The 21,251-nt window shown below is 43.3% G+C and overlaps 1 protein-coding gene across 1 annotated transcript in view; it reads left to right on the top strand.

Annotated features, from left to right (window-relative positions):
• The window catches only part of AGPS (alkylglycerone phosphate synthase), a 1,795,747-nt gene extending 1,775,745 nt beyond the window's left edge, over positions 1–20,002 (top strand). The window contains exon 20 of the mRNA XM_069616114.1: positions 18,073–20,002. Coding sequence (XP_069472215.1) covers positions 18,073–18,194 — 122 coding nt within the window. The 3' untranslated portion in view covers positions 18,195–20,002. The remainder of the gene's footprint in view (positions 1–18,072) is intronic.
• Positions 20,003–21,251: the final 1,249 nt, after the last annotated feature.

Here is a 21,251-nt window from a genome sequence, read left to right as displayed (position 1 = left end):
ATAGTCTGTCGGTCGGTAGGTAACAGTGCAAAAGGCCATGCGCCTTCTGGAAATGATGGCTTCCTGCATTTACCTTGTGTTGCACGCCCGGTTGCGCATTCATCCAATGCAAGAGTGGTTAACGAAACAGTGGTTGCAAGCAAGCGGTCTATGGGGCTATCTAGTGGTGGTTTTGCATCCTCTTGTTCTAGCTCTGCAGTGGTGGACAAAAGAGAACCTTTTAAAGGGCAAGCCATTCAACACCCCAGCAATCAAGGCCACTCTCACTACAGAGGCATCGCTATCAGGGTGAGGAGCTAATTTTCTCCAACAAACTACGCACAGGCTATAGGCACAAGCATTAACCAAAAAGCATATCAATCTTCTGGAAGTGCTAGCAGTCTTCAAAGCTCTGCAAGCTTTCAAACAACAGCTAGTAGAGAAACCAGTGTTCATACTAACAGACAAGCACCACGGCCATGTTCTACATAAACAGGCAGGGAGGAACACACTCTCCAGGGCTGTGCAAACTAGCGCAGAACACTTGGCTGTGGGCACTAAAACACATGTTTTTTCTAGCAAAACATGTTCCAGGGGAACACAATTCTCTATCAGAAGTACTAAGCCGAAGTGCAGAACTCCTCTCTGAACAAGAGTGGCAGTTGAATACAGACTTCCTACACCACAGCCTCACAAACTGGCGGTTTCCAGACATAGACCTCTTTGCTACCCAAGAGGGTGCACAATGCCACGACTATGCATCCAGTCCCCAGACAGAATCCAAGGGGAACTCTCTTTTAATTAACTGGTATGGGAGATTTGCATACGCTTCCTCCCCCTGCACACACTTGAACTCATTTTATCAACAGAATAGACCACAAGCTACACCAGGAACAAGTAACTTTAATCCTGATAGCTCCTATGCGGGCACCACAAACATGGTTTTCACACGTGCTGAAAATGTCTCTTTGCCCTCCAATAAAACTACCATGTCCAGAGACATGTCACTGAACCATTGGATAACACTCCACCCATGCCCTCAAAAAGTGAATTTAGCAGCTTGGCTCCTGAGGTCATAGAGTTTGGACATTTAAACCTAAACCAAAGGTATGTGGACATTGTAAAGGAAGCACACAAACCTAATACAAGGCACTGATATTTCAACAAATGCAAACGTGTTGTCTTATGGTGTAAAGCACGTAACATCAACGCAATTGACTGCTCACCTTCACATATGGGCGGCAATGTAGCAACGCTAGACGAGCAAGCTAGTCTGGCGTCCGTACCTCATCTTGTGTTTGGAATCAAGTTCGCTTGGTGCTAAATTTCACAGAGGGGGTCCACCTAGAAGCTATCATTGATTGATTCTGTGGGACAACAAGAATTCCATTTAGAAGAGTGTCCACACCTCTTCGCCATTTTTGGACCTTGTGGATTGAGTCCCAATCCGCCACACAGGAAACTGTCTTCTAGACGCTGTCGAGCTGCAGGACGGCGTCGCCAGTTTTGTACATTAGAAGTAACCATGTGCTTCTGACTGCCTATACAAAGAAAGTTAATGTGTCATCTCCTGATGAAGACGTAACCAAAACATTGGTAAGACGTCCAAACCGGTAGAGAGTGTTAGAGATGAGGCCACTTTTGGGCCCCCCTCAACTGCTGACCACTTATAAGATTCTCTGTGGTCACATGTACTGTTTTGCACAAATCTTTGTGGATAATAATTAATTTGTTGATGAATTGTGTACTTCAAATGTGTAATAGTTTTTTTATCTGGTAGTTTTATCTTGCATCTATTGATGTCTGGCATGAGTGGTTTAATGTATGAAGAATGAGTGAGTATGAATGAGTGTATAGTATGTATTGGACGAAATTGTTTAAACTTTTGTGATCTTAATAATCTGTTTCCTGCTATGTAGAATTATTGCCCGAGTGCTGATTAAATTGTGATTTATTTCACATAATAACAAGAAATGTATCTAGTATAATATAAATCTGGGTACCACTTTTTCTGAATTTAAAGCCTCTGGATTTTCTTTCTGAAATCAACCACCTTCACATATTGTACATTATTTACTAGATCTTAGACTCAGGCTTAGTCCTTAATTTCTTGTGAGTGAACCTAGTAGCTCTTTCAGCCTACACCACATCACAAAGTTAGGTTTTATGGTGGAAAGTGCCTGTAGTGAAAGCATTCATGAAGGATGTTAAAAAATTATACCCACCAGTTTCAAATCAAACTCTCGACTGAGACTTGAATGTTGTGCTTACAAAGCTCATAGGGGCCCTCTTCGAGCCAATGCACAAAGCCAGTCTTAAACATCTAACATGTAAGACTGCTTTCTTTGTCATTATCACATCAATAAGGAGAGTGGGTGATTTACAAGCACTTTCAGTGCAAGATCAGTTTGTCATTATTTACATCCACGCTTTTGTCCTAAATTCATCCAAAGTTCCATGTAAATCAATCCATAGAGCTTGCTGTTTTCTTCCAAGAGACAAAGAATGCAGCAGAGAAATGCCTACTTACCTTAGATGTCAGAAGAACTGTCATTTATTAGCTTCAAAAAACTAAACCGCTCAGAAAAACAGACTGTTTATTTTGTCTCTCTTGCCACAGGGAGAGAAGGGGATCCTATCTCTAAATAGTCTATCTCAAAATGGATTTTCAGATGGATCCAGCTTTGTTATTCTCTTGCTAAGAGAACTTTACCCTTCAAGCTCAAACCACACTCAACTCGGGACACTGGGGATACTCTAGCTTTCATTGCAAATGCGCCCTTAGATGCCATTTGCAAAGCTGCCACTTGGAGTTCCATACATACCTTCATGCAAAACTACTGTTTAGAAGCAGTGTTAAAAAATCTTTTTGCAGCCCTACCTTCAAATACCCCACCACCTTCTCCAAGTACTACTCGCTAATCTATGCAAAGCATGTAATTCTAAGCAGATCCACAAGCCTCAGAAGGCATGCATTACTTACCGTAATCGTATTTCTGATGCTTGCATCTGCTTAGATTCACGTGCACTCGCCCTTCCTCCCATCTTGGAGTTGAAGGTTCTAGGGCAAATCCTAGATGTTTCACACCTCATCACAACGTATCTCTTCTTCACGCATACACTTCATACTCCCTCATGTCGGTACAAAATCGGAGGCACCTCGACGCATGAGATATCATGGGTACAATAGATGTCCCACTAGGGATAATCTTGCAAACACGCCCAGTCCATGTCACTTTTTCGAAATTCAAAAACATCTGCACCTACCATTAGATGTCGGCCTATGCAAAGCATGTGAATCTAAGCAGATACAAGCATCACAAATATGATTACATAAGTAATGTATGCTCTCTCTATATATATATATTCTTTTTTTGTATAGAGCAGCGGTTGCGGCCCACTTGTTGAGGTGAAACCTATGAACCATTGACTTTCGTGACTATTCTGTTGTTAAACTCATTTAACTTGGAGGAAAGTGGCTTAACTTTTCTCGGAAATTGCCTGGCATGCGCCTTCCCCCTTCACCTTCCCGTCCCCCTCAAATTGGAAACTTTGGGGCAAATTCGTCCTTCGGTCTAAAGGTTATTAAGCATGGAAAAATCCTGTTTTGGGACCAGGTCCATTCATTTTGCCATAGGTGAAAAGTTGCATCATTTAGACAGACGCAAATTGAAAACTACTGAACAGAATTCCTCCGAATAAGTAGGGCACAAAGCCGTGCAGGTGAGCCTTTTGGTGGTTTGGTGTTAATCCTTTCAGTACCTTTTTTAAAAATTTGATGCAGATACGGGAGTGCTCTTTGGTCCCAAATTTTGCATGCATCCGTTCCACTGCGCATTGCAGCGCTGAGGCTTTTCAGACATGAAAACCTGACTTTACGTTTGCTCGATGATGACGCATTAATTTTCATGTGAATGAAAAAAGAGAAAAGTGCTAAATTATGTTTGGAGGCTACAAAGGGGGGAGGTTTGATATCGGAGAGGATGTGGGGAGAGCGACAGAAGTCCAAATAGTGAGTATGACATTTTGGAGATGGCTGGAGTGGCCCTTTTCAGTCGGATCATTTTAGTCTTTCTGTGGGAATCTTGCGGGATTACCAGGGCTAAATCGAGATATTCAAGAAGAAATTGAATTGTGTTATGTGAATAAATAGGGAAAATAATATTAGTAGAGGTTCAAGGGGCACATTGGCTGTGTGAGGGAAGCTGAAAAAAGGAGGTGGGGTGCACATGTAGAGTTGTGGAACATGTTCTAATTTTCAGGTGTATTTGGTTTACAGTGGTAATCAAAAGATGTCACGTTTCTTGGGGAACCCTTGTCACGATGCCTGCCCCCGGAAAGCCAGACCAGGCCCAGCAACCCCAGAAGCAGGCATCATGCCACTTGAAGCATGCCCAAAAACCCCAGTTAGGGGCTCTTTGGCTATAGTCCTGGCGCTTATGGCGCCAGGCTCATAAGAAAAAAGTCAGTCCTGGCGCCATGGGCGCCAGGTTCATTACAGAAATCTTACCTGTTGCAGACCATGCTCCATACCTACCTGATGCAGACCATGCTGCACGAAGCCACAAGCCAAATGAGGCTTAAAGGGACTACTTTACCTCAGGGACTCCTTTCCTCTCGGGTGGGGCTGTGGAAGAATACTTACCTGTGACGGATAGCTCAGGGGCAGGGTGCTCGCTTTGGAAACGACATGGAGCAACACAGGTTCGATCCCCGAGTCCGCGCTTAGAAACCCCTGGGTATTAAGCACTTTATAAATAACCTATCATATCATAAGGCTATTTAAGCCACACCCGGACCGCCACACGTGCTTCGCGTTATTCTGCTTGCTGCAGCGTAACGCTCACCGTGTCTTTAGCAGCTCCAGTCTTCAGCCACGCCCGCTTCAGCCCTGGAACACCTGGAACAAGAAAAGGAGAAGAAGAGGTCAGAACAAAACCCTTACCTGAATCCTTGATCCAGCACATCGTCGATCTGGAAGAGAGAAGCCTTCTCAGGTGCATTGCCACGCACCTCGCAGAGCCGCGCTGAACTCACCAACCAAGGCTGCATTCCTTTACTCCATCGCAAATCCAGCATCTCCAGGCCATTCTTCAACACCTGGGGGAGACCAGAACAGATAGGTGAGCAAGGGTAATACAAACCACCCCCAAAGACTTACCTGATTTACCACAGGGGGGGTACTCACCTCATCTCGGGTCAGCGTAGTCCATTCCGCATCACCGCCACACCCCGGCCCCTAAGGGGAAAAAACAAGGACAATACAACCTACCCCCAAAGACTTACCTGATTTACCACAGGGGGGTACTCGCCTCATTTCGGGTCGGCGCAGTTAATTCTGCATCATCGCTGTACCCCGGCTCCAAAGGGGAGAACCACAATAGACTTACCAGGATCTTACCAATTGCCACTTGGAACTCTTCTGGTGGTTTAAATCCGCAACCTGCAAGGAATCTGGCAGAGTGAAGATCAGACTTTTTGAACTCTTATGAACAATTGGACTTAGAGTCAATACTGGAACTCGCCAATTCCCCCACGCCAGTGAAGTAACTGGTCGTCTACGCGCCCCTGCGCTCGACGCAGGATGGAGAGCTCATCTTTCCAAATCTTCAGGTGAGATTTAGAGGGAACTTCAGGAGTGTTCTGTGGGCAGACAAGGGGAGTGGAAGGCGGGTTAACGCTCAGATTACGGGAGGTTAATTCCCTTTCTCCATTGCAGAAAGATATTCGCACGAGTCCAACAAACAAAGCTAAGTGGGTCTGTCCAGTCTGTCATCTCGGCTCTACCTGTTACTCTGGTGGAAGCAACAGCGGGCCAGTCCAGATCGACGCCCCCGTGGGATTCAGGTGAGCGTAACAGAACGCGAAGCTTCCCACAAATACCCACCTAGGCGTCATGGAGACCTCGGAAACCGATCAGTTGGCCCAATTATTAGGGGAACTAAGGGCCGAAGTGCATTCCGCCCGCCAGGAAACCAATGCCCTCAGGAGGGAATTGATAGTGTCAAAAGAACGAACTGATGATTTGGCCAGACAGCTATTACAAAGCCAGGCTGGACAAACACCTCTACCTGGACTCGGGGCCAGCCCAGATCCGGTGCCACCGAGTAACCCGGTGCAGATAAACCTTCCTGGAGCCGTTCCCTTGGCTCCGTCTGAACGCTTTGCCGGAGACCCTAAAAGGTTTGCTATATTCATGAATCAATGTCGCTTACACTTTTTATGTAGACCTGGAGCTTTCCCAAACGATCAAGCCAAGGTAGCTTTTGTACTGTCATACCTCAGCGGCAGTGCAGCGGACTGGTCCATTCCGCTAGTAAATCAGGATGACCCGATTCTTCGAGATTTCCAAGATTTTCGAACTAGCATGGAAAGACTGTTCGCCCGACATTCCCAAGGACAGGCTTTGGATAACGAACTTTTATCCTTACGGCAAGGTAATCAGGATCTTTTATTTTACATTGCAACTTTCAATAGATTAGTTGTGGAAACCGAATGGCCTGAAGCCAAGCGAATTACATTATTCCATCGAGGGATTCAGGGAGAACTCAAGGATGTTTTAGCCCAAGTCGTGAACCCGCCTTTAGACTGTGCTGGATATATAGATTTTGTGGTCCAGTTAGATCAGACTTCAAACCAGAAAGGCTGATCGAGCCAAGTTTGAAAACAAGGTCTTGGTTAAAACCTACGTACCCTCGAAGGGGGTAGATGCCTCAGAACCCATGCAAATCGGGGGGGTTAGAGGACTCTTAACCCAGAACGAAAGGGAAAGAAGACGGCAACAGCAATTATGTTTATATTGCGGAGCTACTGGTCATTTCCTTCGGAACTGCCCTGTAAAACCACCCAAGAAAACTATAGGAGCAGCAGACGAAAACCACTTGAAACCTGACTCGGGAAACGATCACGCCCGGCAAGCGTAGAGGTCAGCTTGCCGAGCTTAAAGAAGGACACTCTGACCTCGCATTTCACCATACCCATGGTCCTTATAGATCCAGAGCAGCCATCACGCATGCACGCGGTAAAGGCGTGCGTAGATAGTGGAGCCATAGGAAACTATTTGGACTACGGATTGGCTTCCAGGATGAATCTACCTCTCACCCGAAAGACCACTACCGATGTCGTCACCACTGTTGATAGAACTGAAATTGCCTCTGGGCCGTATCTCATTCCACTACAGAGATGACTTTGCTGGGTCAGGATGGACACCGAGAGGTTATGGTGTTTGATTTAATCAAGGCTCCACAGTTTCAACTGATACTGGGAATCCCTTGGTTGGAAAAACACAATCCCTGTATTGATTGGCGAGAGAAGAGACTAACCTTCCCAGAATGTGCTAACACCTGTTACCCAAAGAGAACTCTAAATTCAGTACTGGCCCCAATAATCCCAGCTGCCATGCAATTACCTGCTGAATACCAAGACTTTCAGGATGTCTTTCAAAAGGAGCAGGCAAACACCTTACCACCGCACAGATTGTATGATTGTCAAATAGATCTCATACCAGGAGCACAACCACCTTGCAGCAGAATCTATGCCCTCACGGAACCTGAAAATCTCCACTTGCGCCAGTACCTAGACCAGTATCTCGCTAATGGCTTCATCCGCCCGTCCAAGTCCCCTGCATCTTCCGCTTTGTTCTTCGTGCCAAAAAAGGAAGGCGACCTCAGAACATGCATTGACTACCGCGCGCTGAATCAGATAACTATCAAGAATCGGTACCCATTGCCTTTGATCTCTGAACTACTAGTCCAGGTAAAGAACGCATGTATATACACAAAACTAGACCTTCGGGGGGCATATCATCTGGTACGCGTCAAAGAGGGTGACGAATTGAAGACTGCTTTTCGCACCAAGTACGGATTATTTGAGTACCAGGTGATGCCTTTCGGACTGTGTAACGCACCAGCAGCCTTCCAGTTCTTCATGAACGATGTCTTCCGAGAGCTCATCGTTGTTTGTGTAGTCGTTTACATCGACGATATCTTAGTATACTCCCTATCAGAATCTGATCATGTAAAGCACGTCCGAGCAGTCCTAGAAAAGTTACGCCAGTATAAGTTATACGCTAAACTGGAAAAGTGCATCTTTCACACTACGGAAGTAGAGTTTCTTGGATTTATTCTGACCCCTAAAGGAATCCGGATGGATAAACGGAAGGTGGACGCAATTCTTAATTGGCCTTCGCCAAGCTCAGTCAAAGGAGTGCAAAGCATGCTCGGCTTTGCCAATTTCTACCGCAGGTTTATCCCGGACTTCTCACACATTGTACATCCCATTACAACACTATTGCGAAAGAATAAACGCTTTACATGGACAGAAGAAGCAGAGTATGCCTTCCAAGAGTTAAAAAAGAAATTCACGTCCGCTCCTGTATTACGACACCCGCGCCCAGAGCTTCCCTACATAGTGGAAACAGATGCATCCAGTTCAGCTATGGGAGCAGTGCTCTCCCAAAAAGATCCCGAAACTAACCAGCTGCACCCAGTGGCGTTTAGGTCAAGAATGTTTTCGGCTCCCGAATTAAATTATGCTATAACCGACAAGGAACTGTTGGCCATCAAGTCCGCCTTCAAGGCTTGGCGGCACTATCTGCTGGGCGCCAGGCATACCATTACGGTCATCGCTGATCACCGCAACTTACAATACCTAAAGGTAGCCAAGGCCCAATCTTCACGCCAACTCCGTTGGGCATTGTTCTTCGCCGAGTTTGATTTTGTAATAACCTATCGACCAGGTTGTAAAAATGGAAAAGCTGACCCCCTGTCCCGAATAGGAATGAGAGAAACAGAAAGAGCTTTAGAACCTGTACCCATAATTTCTGAACAGAGGATCCTTGGTCTGACATCCATACACTCTCTGGAGGACATTCAAGAAAAGGTCCATCAACTCTTTGATTCCGATGCCTTACAGGGCTGGGCAAGGAAAGGCCCAGAGTATTCTGTCACCAACAATCTACCTTATTACCAAGGCCGGCTATTTTTGCCACTAGAGGAACTACAGAAAGTTGTCATTTCTCATTACCACGACACTTTGATGGAAGGACATCCTGGCATTGCTAAAACTGAAGCCAAAATTAAGAAACAGTTTTGGTGGCCCACCTGGCGAAAAGATGTCAAGTTGTTTGTCATGTCTTGTGGCATTTGCGCTCAAAATAAAGGGGAAAAGAAAAAGCCTGCTGGATTATTACAACCATTAGACATACCACCTACTCCTTGGCATACCTTGTCATTAGACTTTATCACGGATTTACCCCCGTGCAAAGGTTATAACACCATTCTAGTTATTGTAGATCTTTTTTCTAAAATAGCCCATTTCATTCCTTTAAAAGGAATACCTTCAGCTTCAATCCTGGCCAAGGAGTTCCTTAAAAATGTTGTCGGTCTACATGGTTTTCCTTCCGTGTTAATTTCAGACCGGGGAAGTCAATTTATTTCACATTTTTGGAGGAAGTGCTGCCAGCTGGCACAAATTGATGTTAGGCTTTCAACCAGCCACCATCCCCAGACCGACGGTCAAACTGAGAGAACCAACCAGACTCTTGAGCAATACCTACGTTGTATGCTACATCAATCTGAGGAGGATTGGAAACACATTCTTTGGATCGCCGAGTATGCATACAATACTTCTGTACACTCAGGAACTAAATAAAGCCCTTTTTTTACCATATATGGTCACCATCCGCGAACCTCAGACTTAGATTCTCTCCAGCATTTAGAGATGCCTGCGGTGGACCATCTCCACGCTGTTATCACACAAGCCTTTAAAGAAGCGACTGCACATTTACAAAAGGCTAAGGATAAATACAAGAAGGATGCTGATCAACACAGGAGTGAAGCACCGCAATACCAAGTAGGGGACCAAGTATGGTTAGCCACCAAGTACTTACCACTCAATGGTACACGGACATTTAACCCCAGGTACTTGGGACCTTATTCTATTAAGGCTATTATTAACCCAGTGGCCGTCAAGTTGGACCTGCCTGGTCATATGCGTGTTCATCCTGTTTTTCACGTGTCTCTTTTGAAACCTGTGCAACCAGGAACTAGACTAACCACCCCACCTGAACCTATCCTCATAGACGGGGAACCCGAATTCGAAGTCAAGAATATTTTGGACTCTAAAAGGGAGAGATCAAAACTCTTCTATCTCATTGATTGCAAATGGTATGGTCCACAAGAAAGATCTTGGGAGCCTAGTGACCATGTGCATGCACCTCAATTAGTGAAAAGGTTCCACCAAGAATTTCCAGACAAACCAAGGCCGAGAGGGAGAACAGCTTTAGGAGGGGCCTTGAGGGGGAGTGCTGTCACAATGCCTGCCCCCGGAAAGACCAGGCCCAGCAACCCCGGAAGCAGGCATCATGCCACTTGAAGCATGCCCAAAAACCCCAGTTAGGGGCTCTTTATTCTTATGAGCCTGACGCCATAGGCGCCAGGTTCATTACAGAAATCTTACCTGTTGCAGACCATGCTGCATACCTACATGATGCAGACCAGGCTGCACGAAGCCACAAGCCAAATGAGGCTTAAAGGGACTATTTTACCTCAGGGACTCCTTTCCTCTCGGGTGGGGCTGTGGAAGAATACTTACCTGGGACTTCTTCCAAGCCTATTTAAGCCACACCCGGACCGCCACACGTTCTTCGCGTTATTCTGCTTGCTGCAGCGTAACGCTCACCGTGTCTTTAGCAGCTCCAGTCTTCAGCCACGCCCGCTTCAGCCCTGGAACACCTGGAACAAGAAAAGGAGAAGAAGAGGTCAGAACAAAACCCTTACCTGAATCCTTGATCCAGCACATCGTCGATCTGGAAGAGGGAAGGCTTCTCAGGTGCATTGCCACGCACCTCGCAGAGCCGCGCTGAACTCACCAACCAAGGCTGCATTCCTTTACTCCATCGCAAATCCAGCATCTCCAGGCCATTCTTCAACACCTGGGGGAGACCAGAACAGATAGGTGAGCAAGGGTAATACAAACCACCCCCAAAGACTTACCTGATTTACCACAGGGGGGTACTCGCCTCATCTCGGGTCAGCGTAGTCCATTCCGCATCACCGCCACACCCCGGCCCCTAAGGGAAAAAAACAAGGACAATACAACCTACCCCCAAAGACTTACCTGATTTACCACAGGGGGGTACTCACCTCATTTCGGGTCGGCGCAGTTAATTCTGCATCATCGCTGTACCCCGGCTCCAAAGGGGAGAACCACAATAGACTTACCAGGATCTTACCAATTGCCACTTGGAACTCTTCTGGTGGTTTAAATCCGCAACCTGCAAGGAATCTGGCAGAGTGAAGATCAGACTTTTTGAACTCTTACGAACAATTGGACTTAGAGTCAATACTGGAACTCACCAATTCCCCCACGCCAGTGAAGTAACTGGTCGTCTACGCGCCCCTGCGCTCGACGCAGGATGGAGAGCTCATCTTTCCAAATCTTCAGGTGAGATTTAAAGGGAACTTCAGGAGTGTTCTGTGGGCAGACAAGGGGAGTGGAAGGCAGGTTAACGCTCAGATTACGGGAGGTTAATTCCCTTTCTCCATTGCAGAAAGATATTCTCACGAGTCCAACAAACGAAGCTAAGTGGGTCTGTCCAGTCTGTCATCTCGGCTCTACGTGTTACTCTGGTGGAAGCAACAGCGGGCCAGTCCAGATCGACGGCCCCGTGGGAATCAGGTGAGCGTAACAACCCTTCACACAGGAAGATAAGTCTGGGCAGTGAGTTTCATGATTATGTTCCTATTGGAAAATCTCGTAGGAATGAAAGAGGGAAACACTGACCAATGTGCCACTGTGTTTTACTCTAATGGGCAACAAGCAGCCATGGCAAAGGCCATGTCCAGTGGGCCACAGTCTTTTACCCAAACTGGCAGGGGTCACGTCAGAAGACTGTGATTACAGACCATGCCTAGTGGGGCATCGTTATTTACTACTAAAGGGTATACAGGCCATGGCTGTGGCCAAAAGGCAAGACCAGTGGGTCATAATTCAGCACCACAATTCATGCAACGTGGCAGGTGCCACAGCCAAACGCTGTGGCTAGTCGGACATAGTTATTTACTAGTAAAGAGGATAGAGGCATGACTGTAACCCATGGTTGAAGGCAATGGCCAGATCTTTTATGGTACTTGTGGCACCGTGGCCAGTGAGCCATGATTGTTTGCTACTACATGTGGGGTCAAATGTAGCATAACAAAGCCGTTGAAATACCGTTAAGGTGAAACAGTTAATCGCAACAAAGCCCATGAAATTCAGCAGCTGTTGCAAGTGACAACAGTCTTGTCTCTTATGTCCCCTCTGTTGATCTGTTGATGTTATCCATGATGTTATTCTGGATGTCATTGCTGGTCCGATTTCTGATTTTGTTTATTTGCTCATGGGGTTAGCAAAGGGAGCAGGGGCTCAGAGTTAAGGTTGTTGTCACTTCAACAGCCACCGAATTTCATGGGTTTTGTTGCTATAAATACAAATGCCTCTAAATGATTTTTCATTACTATATATATATATATATATATATATATATATATATATACCGACATATGAGGACCCTGATCCTGCAATGTTGAATGAATGGGGGGGAAGCAACCAGTGAATGTTCTTTTAAAATGCTGACGATATTTGTCAAATATGCCAAGAGTGACAGAATTAAAGCACTCAAAGAGATTGAAGCGCTTGAACAAGATGTATACAGCGGTCCAGTGCAGAGTCAGCAAACAAAATTAAGATTCAAATGCAGACAAACGTAAGCAAATATGAAGAAGAAATAAAAGAACGGAAACAGAGAAGGTTTTTGAGAGACAAGGAAGATTATGCCACAGGTCGCATTTACACTTTTGCAAGAAAATATGACAATGTCCGTAAAGTTATTCAAAAGAAAGCAGACGCTAAAGGTGAAAGCGCAACTCTGAGACATCTGTGGAGGTGCTGGCATCTTCCTCTAAATCCGATTCAGTCAAACTCTAGCAGTGAAGATACCCCTATTAGGTTGCATTTTGTTTTAGAGGAAATGAGACTATTACACCAGGTAGGAAAAACAACACAAATGCGAAATACAAACAAAGGCAAACAATCCCAAAAATCAATGTCAGCAAAAGGAGGTCAACAAGGGGGCGTCTGGGACAGAGGAGGAAAACGGGATCAATCAACAGACCGTCAGACACGCTCTGGAAAAAACAAGAACAACACACAGTGAAAGACGTAATGCAAGTAATCAATTTGTCAGACAGAAACTTAACTCAATACGAACATGAAGTATTGGGAAAGGGCCTCTCTTTCTGCCCCACTGCTAAATTTGACTATTCCCAAGCAAGAATTGATCTATATTGTTTCATTCGTAAACTAAGACTAACTAAATCTCATGCCAACTTGGACAATACACAAACGCCCAGTTTGAAGATAATTCCTTCGAATTTGAACATCTGTGACATACCGGCATTAAGGGATTTAGCAAACTTAGGAGAAGAGGAAGCTACTCCTATTCCTTTCCATGCAGTGCAAGATGAGTGATTAATAGAATTACCAACAGAAATAGACACTGGCATGGCGGTTCCCAGCGGAATGAAGCAAATTTAATCCCTCTAATGTCCTGTGTCCAACAATAGATTTATTTGAGGACCTTGTTACGGATGAACTCAAAAAATTGGCGGTTAGACCAGGAACAGTCCATAATCTAACCTAAATACAATATACAGCTATGGAAAATCTACAAGCAGATATATCTATCACAATAAGATCATCAGACAAAGGTGACAATGTTGTTGTCCTTAATACCAAGGACTATCAAAGAGAAGCAGAAAGACAATTGAATGACATCAGCAATTATGTCAAATTATCCTGTGACCCATATCCGGAATACAAAGTGCAGTATGACATTATGTTGGATAAATGGTATAATTTGGAACTCATTAGAATCAAAGAGAAACAATATTTAACCAAGAACTATCCCAAGACTCCAATCATATTTTTCATACCAAAAATGCACAAATCGATGTCCAGACCCCCAGGAAGACCAATTGTGGCATCAATAGACTTATTAGAAAACACCTCGAATTTGTAGACAATTTCCTGTTCCCCTTTGTGGAAACTCTACCTTCTTACACTAAAGATACAATAGCATTTTTAATCAAATATAGCACATATTCCTTGGCAACCTATTTTTCTTCTGGTCACGCTGGATGTAGTTTCTCTTTACACCTGTATCACACACGCCAAGGGCATACAAGCAGTCAAAAGATTTCTGTCAACAAGATCTTTGAGCTATCAAGAACATTCACGTATGCTTTTGGATGTGCTTTCTTTTATTCTGACCCACAACACTTTTATGTTTGACTCCAAGTATTACAACCAAATTTGTGGAACGGCAATGGGTACAGCAGTGGCTCCAACTTTTGCGAATTTATGTATGGGTGTGTGGGAGGATGAACTTTTCTTTAATGATAACCAGAAGGAACATGCAGACAAATGTGGCAAAGATACATCGATGATTTATTCATCATTTGGAACAGGACGGCCACCGAATGGACATGTTTCTTTCACAGTTTGAATCAAAACAAACAGAATCTGCAATTCACAGAACATTACAGCAAAACGGAAATGGTCTATTTAGACATAAAAGTGAAAGTTATTGGAAACAACATAAGTACAGAGTTACACAGAAAAGAAACAAGTACCAATACACTTTTACATGCTACAAGTGCACATCCACAATGTCTCAAAGACAGTATTCCATATGGTGAGTTCTTACGGATCAAAAGAAATTTCAGTGAAAATGTAGTATGGGAAACCAATGCTAAAAAGACCGTGGCTAGATATCTAATGCGAGGCTATAAGAAAAGAATTATAAATAAAGCCTATGATCGTAGCTGCAACAAAACCCGGGAGATGATTTTGGCCAAAAGAGCACGCTCAACGATCGGACAAAAGACCAACAGAATGAGGACTGCTCCCTTAGGTTTATCACCACATATAATTCTGGAGCTAAAGAAACAAAACAGATCTTGAACAAACATTGGTATCTTTTGAAACGAGATCCTGATATTAGTCCACACGTGCCGTCACATGCCACCATAACGTATAGGAAACCACCATCTATTTTCACCTAGTATGTTTCAGTCACCCAAACAAAGCACCAATACCTGGATAACCACAAAACCATCAGGTTTTTACACCTGTGCTAAATGCAAAGCATGTTACGGAATGAACACCCAAGTTTTCTTAAACCCTCGAACTAAGAAGGAAATCAAGATTAAACCAGACCTGAGGTGTTTCACACAATTTGTTATTTATGTGATTACTTGTGCATGTAATCTATGGTGCATTGGTAGCACAAAATTGGAGGCCAAGCTACGAATATTACAACAGCTACGTGAAATCAAGAATCACAACATGTCCTATCCACTTGCCAAACATTTTGAAGAGGTTCACCAAAATGACATTAGATCATTTAAGTATTTTATCATTGATTCAGTGGGAATTCATCCAGAGGTGGGGACAGATTGTGAACATTGGGACAAATGGAATCAAGATACATAGTAGATTTTAACACCAAATATCCGGGAGGTCACAATCGTGACAAAGAATTATATGTATTCCTGGGATCCTAAAGCCTATGACCACTGTGATTATTATAGTGTGTTTCCACTATCAGATTTATAAAGACAGAAGGAATGCATATTTGTATAACTAGATGCTTTCTCAAGCCTCATTTTCTTTGTATATTTGCTTCACTTCCAAAATGTTCTTACCAAGTATGTATATTTTCGTCAAATCTTTTTCTGTAGGTGTTGTGCAAATAGAATAAGTCAAGGTTTTAAGTACACTATGTACGTTCTGGACGCCCACACATCTGGTTGCAGTTTTTGCACCTATTTTTTTATCGATTTTCCTAATACGTATATTTTAATTCACAGCTTTATTTACATATTTCTTTGGAAACAGGTGAGAATGATATGCACTTATAGACGAAACGTGTTGCTTTCATAAGTATGCAAAATGTATCAATCCTATTATTGTGAATTTTATGGAAATTTCAAGAATATATATGGGCTGTAGGGATCCTAAAAATATGAGTAACGTGATCCAGATAAGGAAAAGGTGACAATTTTAATGTTGAAGATACTGTGGTCAAAATGCATATCTTGTGGGTTTTAACATATGATTGTCTTATCTAGCACTTTGCATTTTAACCCTTAACCCCTTGTTTTTTACCATCAAGCGATCCTATTTGTGAAATTGTGAGCTATTTATTCAAGCACGTTTGTTTTTTGGTTTTGAGATGTAATTCCAATATATAGCACTATGCACTTTAATACATTAGAGATGTCACTAGAATAACAGAAAAGGGCAACACAGTCTTTTACCCATAATTGTCACCCCACTTTCAGATTAAAATTGCGATTTTATTTAAATGTATGATTTGAGCGAGACACCCGCATGGGTAACAAACTGTCTGCACTCTGATTTGGATATATCATCATAAATTCCTTCTTGCTTTCGTTTAGAAAGTCAAAATTTAGGTTGGTCAAGTTATACCATAGAGGCACCCGCGAGGGCAACATACAGCCTCTATTGTCATAAAAGATCAATTTTGGGATTCGGATCCATATTTATTATCATGTATTTGAATACACAACATATCCTCATCTCCATATATATAATATCCTTTTCTCAAATGTCAAAACCTAGATGATAGAGACATACTAAAGAGGCACCCGCAAGGGCAACACACAGCCTCACAGTTCAATATATGAATCATTCATAGTTTTATAATATGTACTTTGAAAGCACATAGCACTTTACTATATAGTAGTAGATTCATATGTACATAGCACACAGCACTTTGCTATATAACGCTAAGTACAATAGGATGGCATTGTGCACACTACAATTGTCGTACTAGTAAGCCATAATGTCATGTGTAGCACCAAGTACCCCTTCTTACCCGCTTGGGAAAATGAAACTTGGTCAGCACAAAGAATATGCCGAACAACCATTTTTTGTATAATTTTTAAAATGGTGGAAATTTGAACGGATTAAATGCATTATTAATAATCCCATATAGACCATCCCTCTTAAACCCACTTGGGATAATTTTGTTTTGGGATAATTTCGGGATATGTAACAACATTGAATTTTCATTAGCATTATTCAAACATGGGCATTGAAAGAGAACAGAAGTAACATCTACAATGTTCCAATATGGTCGCCTGTCTGTCTGTCAATAGCTATGTACAGTGCCAACCCACCAAAGTGCTAAACACTCAAGATGGACTCACACACTGTCTTTAATATTGCAGTCCTCTCTCCTTGTCACATACCAGATGAAGCCCGAGTAGGGTGAAACGCGTTGTTCCTTTTTGTGCTAAACTGCTGCTGCCTTCCTTGTCCACGTACTTTTAATCAATAAAGGACTCTTTGGCTGCACGGCAAACACTGATTGTGTGTGGATTTTTAAAAAAAATTGAGTTTTTCATTACGAGCACAGCCGGAGTGCCGCTGCGCCCTAGACTGGATTCCAGTCTCCCCTTTTGTCTAATATACATATATATATATATCAGCATTTGGCTTTACACTTGAATACCTTAAGCTTTTCTTAGAAAAGAGAAAAGAAATATATACTGTGCGTGTGTGTACGGTAAGTATCTCTGAGGTGTAGTGTGCTTTTAACACACATGTATGTTTTAAAATTGGGGCTACTTCTTTGAAGCTTGTACTTCTGAGTGCCTATATTTTTATGGATTCTGCTAAAATGGGGCACTAGCCCTTTGAAAGGTGGACTTCTGAAATTGTAATTATTTGTAAAATGTCATTTAATCTCTGCCAAAGCTTCATCTACATTGTGTGGTTTGAAGGGGGGAGTAGACCGTGTGGAACACAGTCTTCCTTGGGGAATAAACTGAGCTTAATGAGCTTGATAGTCTGGTGAGCTCCATAAATCAAATAAAGCAAAACATTTCTCATTTTTGAATAAAAGCATTTATCATGCAGTGTTTATTCATTCATGGTCACAAGATTGATTGGCTTCCCTGCCTCGAAGTGCGTATATTGAAGCATTTTCTCTCTTGTTTTTTTTCCTCCTTTCGTCGTTTCTAGTCGGCAAGTTGAGGAAGCATTGGCTGCGGGAAAGCATCTCGGACGTCGGCATAGGAATGCTCAAATCTGTCAAGAATTATGTGGACCCCAACAATATCTTTGGAAACGGAAACCTTTTATAGATGCATATTTGCAGTACTAATGCTGAGGGGACATTTTGTTTTCTTTCAGATTAATATTGTAACGTTATCTCAGTAAGCAAGTACTTCTTGGCCTACTTCCTTCTTGTCGAAGGCGGGTGGGGGATTTTGTTGAGTGGGGTCGACGATGTACAGAAGATTTGACAGTGGGTGAAGCCATTGTCTGTCAGGGTCAACCGTTTAATCAGTGGTGCCTTTTTATTTCAACCAGGACGATTTTCTATCAGGGACGGTGCAAGTAGTGTGATTGCCCGAGGCAAAGCTACATTCACCACGCACGCTTGGCACTGGGTGCCACATAGGCTGTGAGCGGGGCCTATCTGGCATTCCTTTCCCGTGCTGGTGCTGCTCTGGCAGCTGTCTGCAATTGCCTTGCCTGCACCGGCTTTACTTTAAATATTAATGTGCTGCAACGAGGTGCTCACATGCTCACTATGAATAATGACCTTTGGTTAACCCATGCAAGGCACTGGACTGCACGGGCACTTGGGCAACCCCGCTGCCTTAGCTTCCTCCTCAGAGGTTGCGGGGCTCCTGGAGGCTTGCCATCGCCTGCCTCTGAAAAAGTGATCCTGCGCAGAGGGAAAGCAGCCTCTTAGGCTCGAGCTGTCTGCAAAGTCAGCTGGCTCCCAGCCTTCTGCTCGCAAGCAGCGACAGAGGACGTGTGTATGCAGCGTGAAGATTCGCGCGAACCTTTAGGAAGAAACCGAAGCATTTGTTTGTTTTGTTCTATGAAGCACGATATTGTTGATCTAGCCGTTAATTCTCCCGTGTTCCCCTAAGACTGTTCATTTAATGCCGCTTTGCTGTGTTCGTTTGCAACATTATCCTGCACTAGGGTGATGGGGGAAGGGGGCTATGTTCTATTATGCTCTGCTTTCCCTCAACATCAGCTTTAACACAATTCTTTTGTGAATCACTGCTTATTGAATTTAGTTGTACAATGCATATCTAAGCAAAAACGCGGTATTTTTGTGTTTCAATCTCATTACATTTGTACCAGCTGTGCAGTCAGTCGAATCAATACACATTTCCGACATGTTACTTGGCATTTATATACATCATAACTATAACAATTGGCGACATCCAAGTCCATCGGGTGTTTGTTTTATTTGTAAGTGTAATTCATCGGATCAACATCTAAAGTAAAGCCCTGGCGGAGTTCAGAATAAATCGGGGAAATACGAGCGCTATCAATTTAACTAAAGTAAATGCTGGCAAAATAGCCTTACACAATAGACAGTACTGCCAAGGTTTTAAAATCTGACTGACAAGGGAAGGTAATGTCCTAGCCTTTTCGTTGTTGCCTCTGCTGGTTCAATTTAAAGCTCTGTTTAAAATGAGCGATGCCCGCAAAAGAAGGACATAGCAATTAAAGCCATATGTAAAATATATAGCATTTTGCCTACGACAAGAACAAATGGTTATTTTTAAGAGCACTGTTGTGTACAGTTTGGCAAAGCAGGCCCTGGCTGTTTTAAATGATGGTAATATATGAACGGGGTGCTGCCGTAAAAACTGCATTTCTTTACTGGAGCAGATGGTTCTTTGCCATGTAAGTCCTGGCTTGCTGACCAACTTTTGTAATGATGGAGAAATAGTGTCTATAGGGGAGTGGCGCTGGCCAGGGGAATAGGTCAAGATGTCTTTGTTGTCCTGAGATGGTCTTCTTAATATCCTATGTCTACGACTACACATAATGTACAGAAATGATAACCTATTCATCACATTGTATGTTCAGTATGGTTTTGTGACATAAAATTAATGCCTTCATGCACAATGATTCTTAATGAGCCTCGCTGCCTTTTATTTATGCTAACCCACAGATTAACTTGTGAAATGTTAATTTACATTATTTCTTCAACGTTCCGCCTAAATATGCCAAATCATCGTGCCATGCAAGATTTGCCACATACACGCAGAAATCTAAACTGGATGTGCAAAAAGCGAGGAGCCACTTTCTCTTGCATCCGGCATGCTCCAGTGTAACACTTCTCAGCACTGCAATGGCGTGATGGCGGTAACGGCTCTCTACTAGATTGACTAAATCTTTGCAAATATAACATTTGAATTACTTATTTGCAAGCGGAAATGTGAATGCTTGAAATGCGGTCACCCAAAAACAGGATAATCTGCCTGTCATGGCTCAATATTATATGAGCATTTTGCATAGGAAACATAATACGTGATTTTGTGGTAATTATTAACCAAGTTGTCTCGAATTTAACAGTGACACTCAAACAAATAGTCCACCTTTTGTATTTTCATACAGAATTTAATATTTCTAATAGATTGTGTCCTCCCACGGATTCCTCATCTTAAAAATATTCTTCATGCAGCAGATCTCAGAAACGTTTCACTGAAGGGAGTACTGTGCAGCTCTGACATCAAGGTTCCTCAGCACTGTCGTCGAGTCCGGATTTAATGTTGGCGCCGGTAAAAATAGCTCTCAAGGTGTCCTCTGACCTCTCTTCCTTTTTTCTACACTTTCAGCACGCTTCTCTGGAACTACCCTTCCACGCTTTTGAGAATTCATCTTTGATGCATTTGAAGATAGCCTACATTTTCATTGATTATATCGACTGGGAAACCTCTGGTTTCAAAAATTGTTGAAGTTGCGACACTAAAATGTCCCTGACCGACCCTCATAAACTTAACTTTGCTTGTGGTGCCTCAGTGTCAATCACTTTGTCGCTGATTGTGGGTCATGCCAAAACAGGACACCTAAAGCCTTGAAGGAGAAGGCTTCGAAATTGGCTCTCGAGTGTTTAGCATCAAAGTTGGCCAAAACAATCCCTTAAAAACAGAGGACCAAGGAGGGAAAGAGCTCTGCGGTTGGAAAAACGCTAGAGAAAAACATAACAAACTATCTCACTCAAGGAGCGAATCCCAGTGTTTATCATTGGACTCCTCACATGACGGGTATGTTTTCCCTCAAAAACCACCTCACCGAAGAAGTGGAAAGAGTTTCGGCTCAAAATGTTAGGTCAGCGAGAAATTGGGTACGACTTTGGACTCTGGTGTAAAATAACTGTAGAC

This window comes from Ambystoma mexicanum, chromosome 9, assembly GCF_040938575.1.
Source record: "Ambystoma mexicanum isolate Mex_15411 chromosome 9, UKY_AmexF1_1, whole genome shotgun sequence".
NCBI classification, from domain to species: domain Eukaryota; kingdom Metazoa; phylum Chordata; class Amphibia; order Caudata; family Ambystomatidae; genus Ambystoma; species Ambystoma mexicanum.
This window is presented reverse-complemented; position numbering and strand designations above follow the sequence as displayed.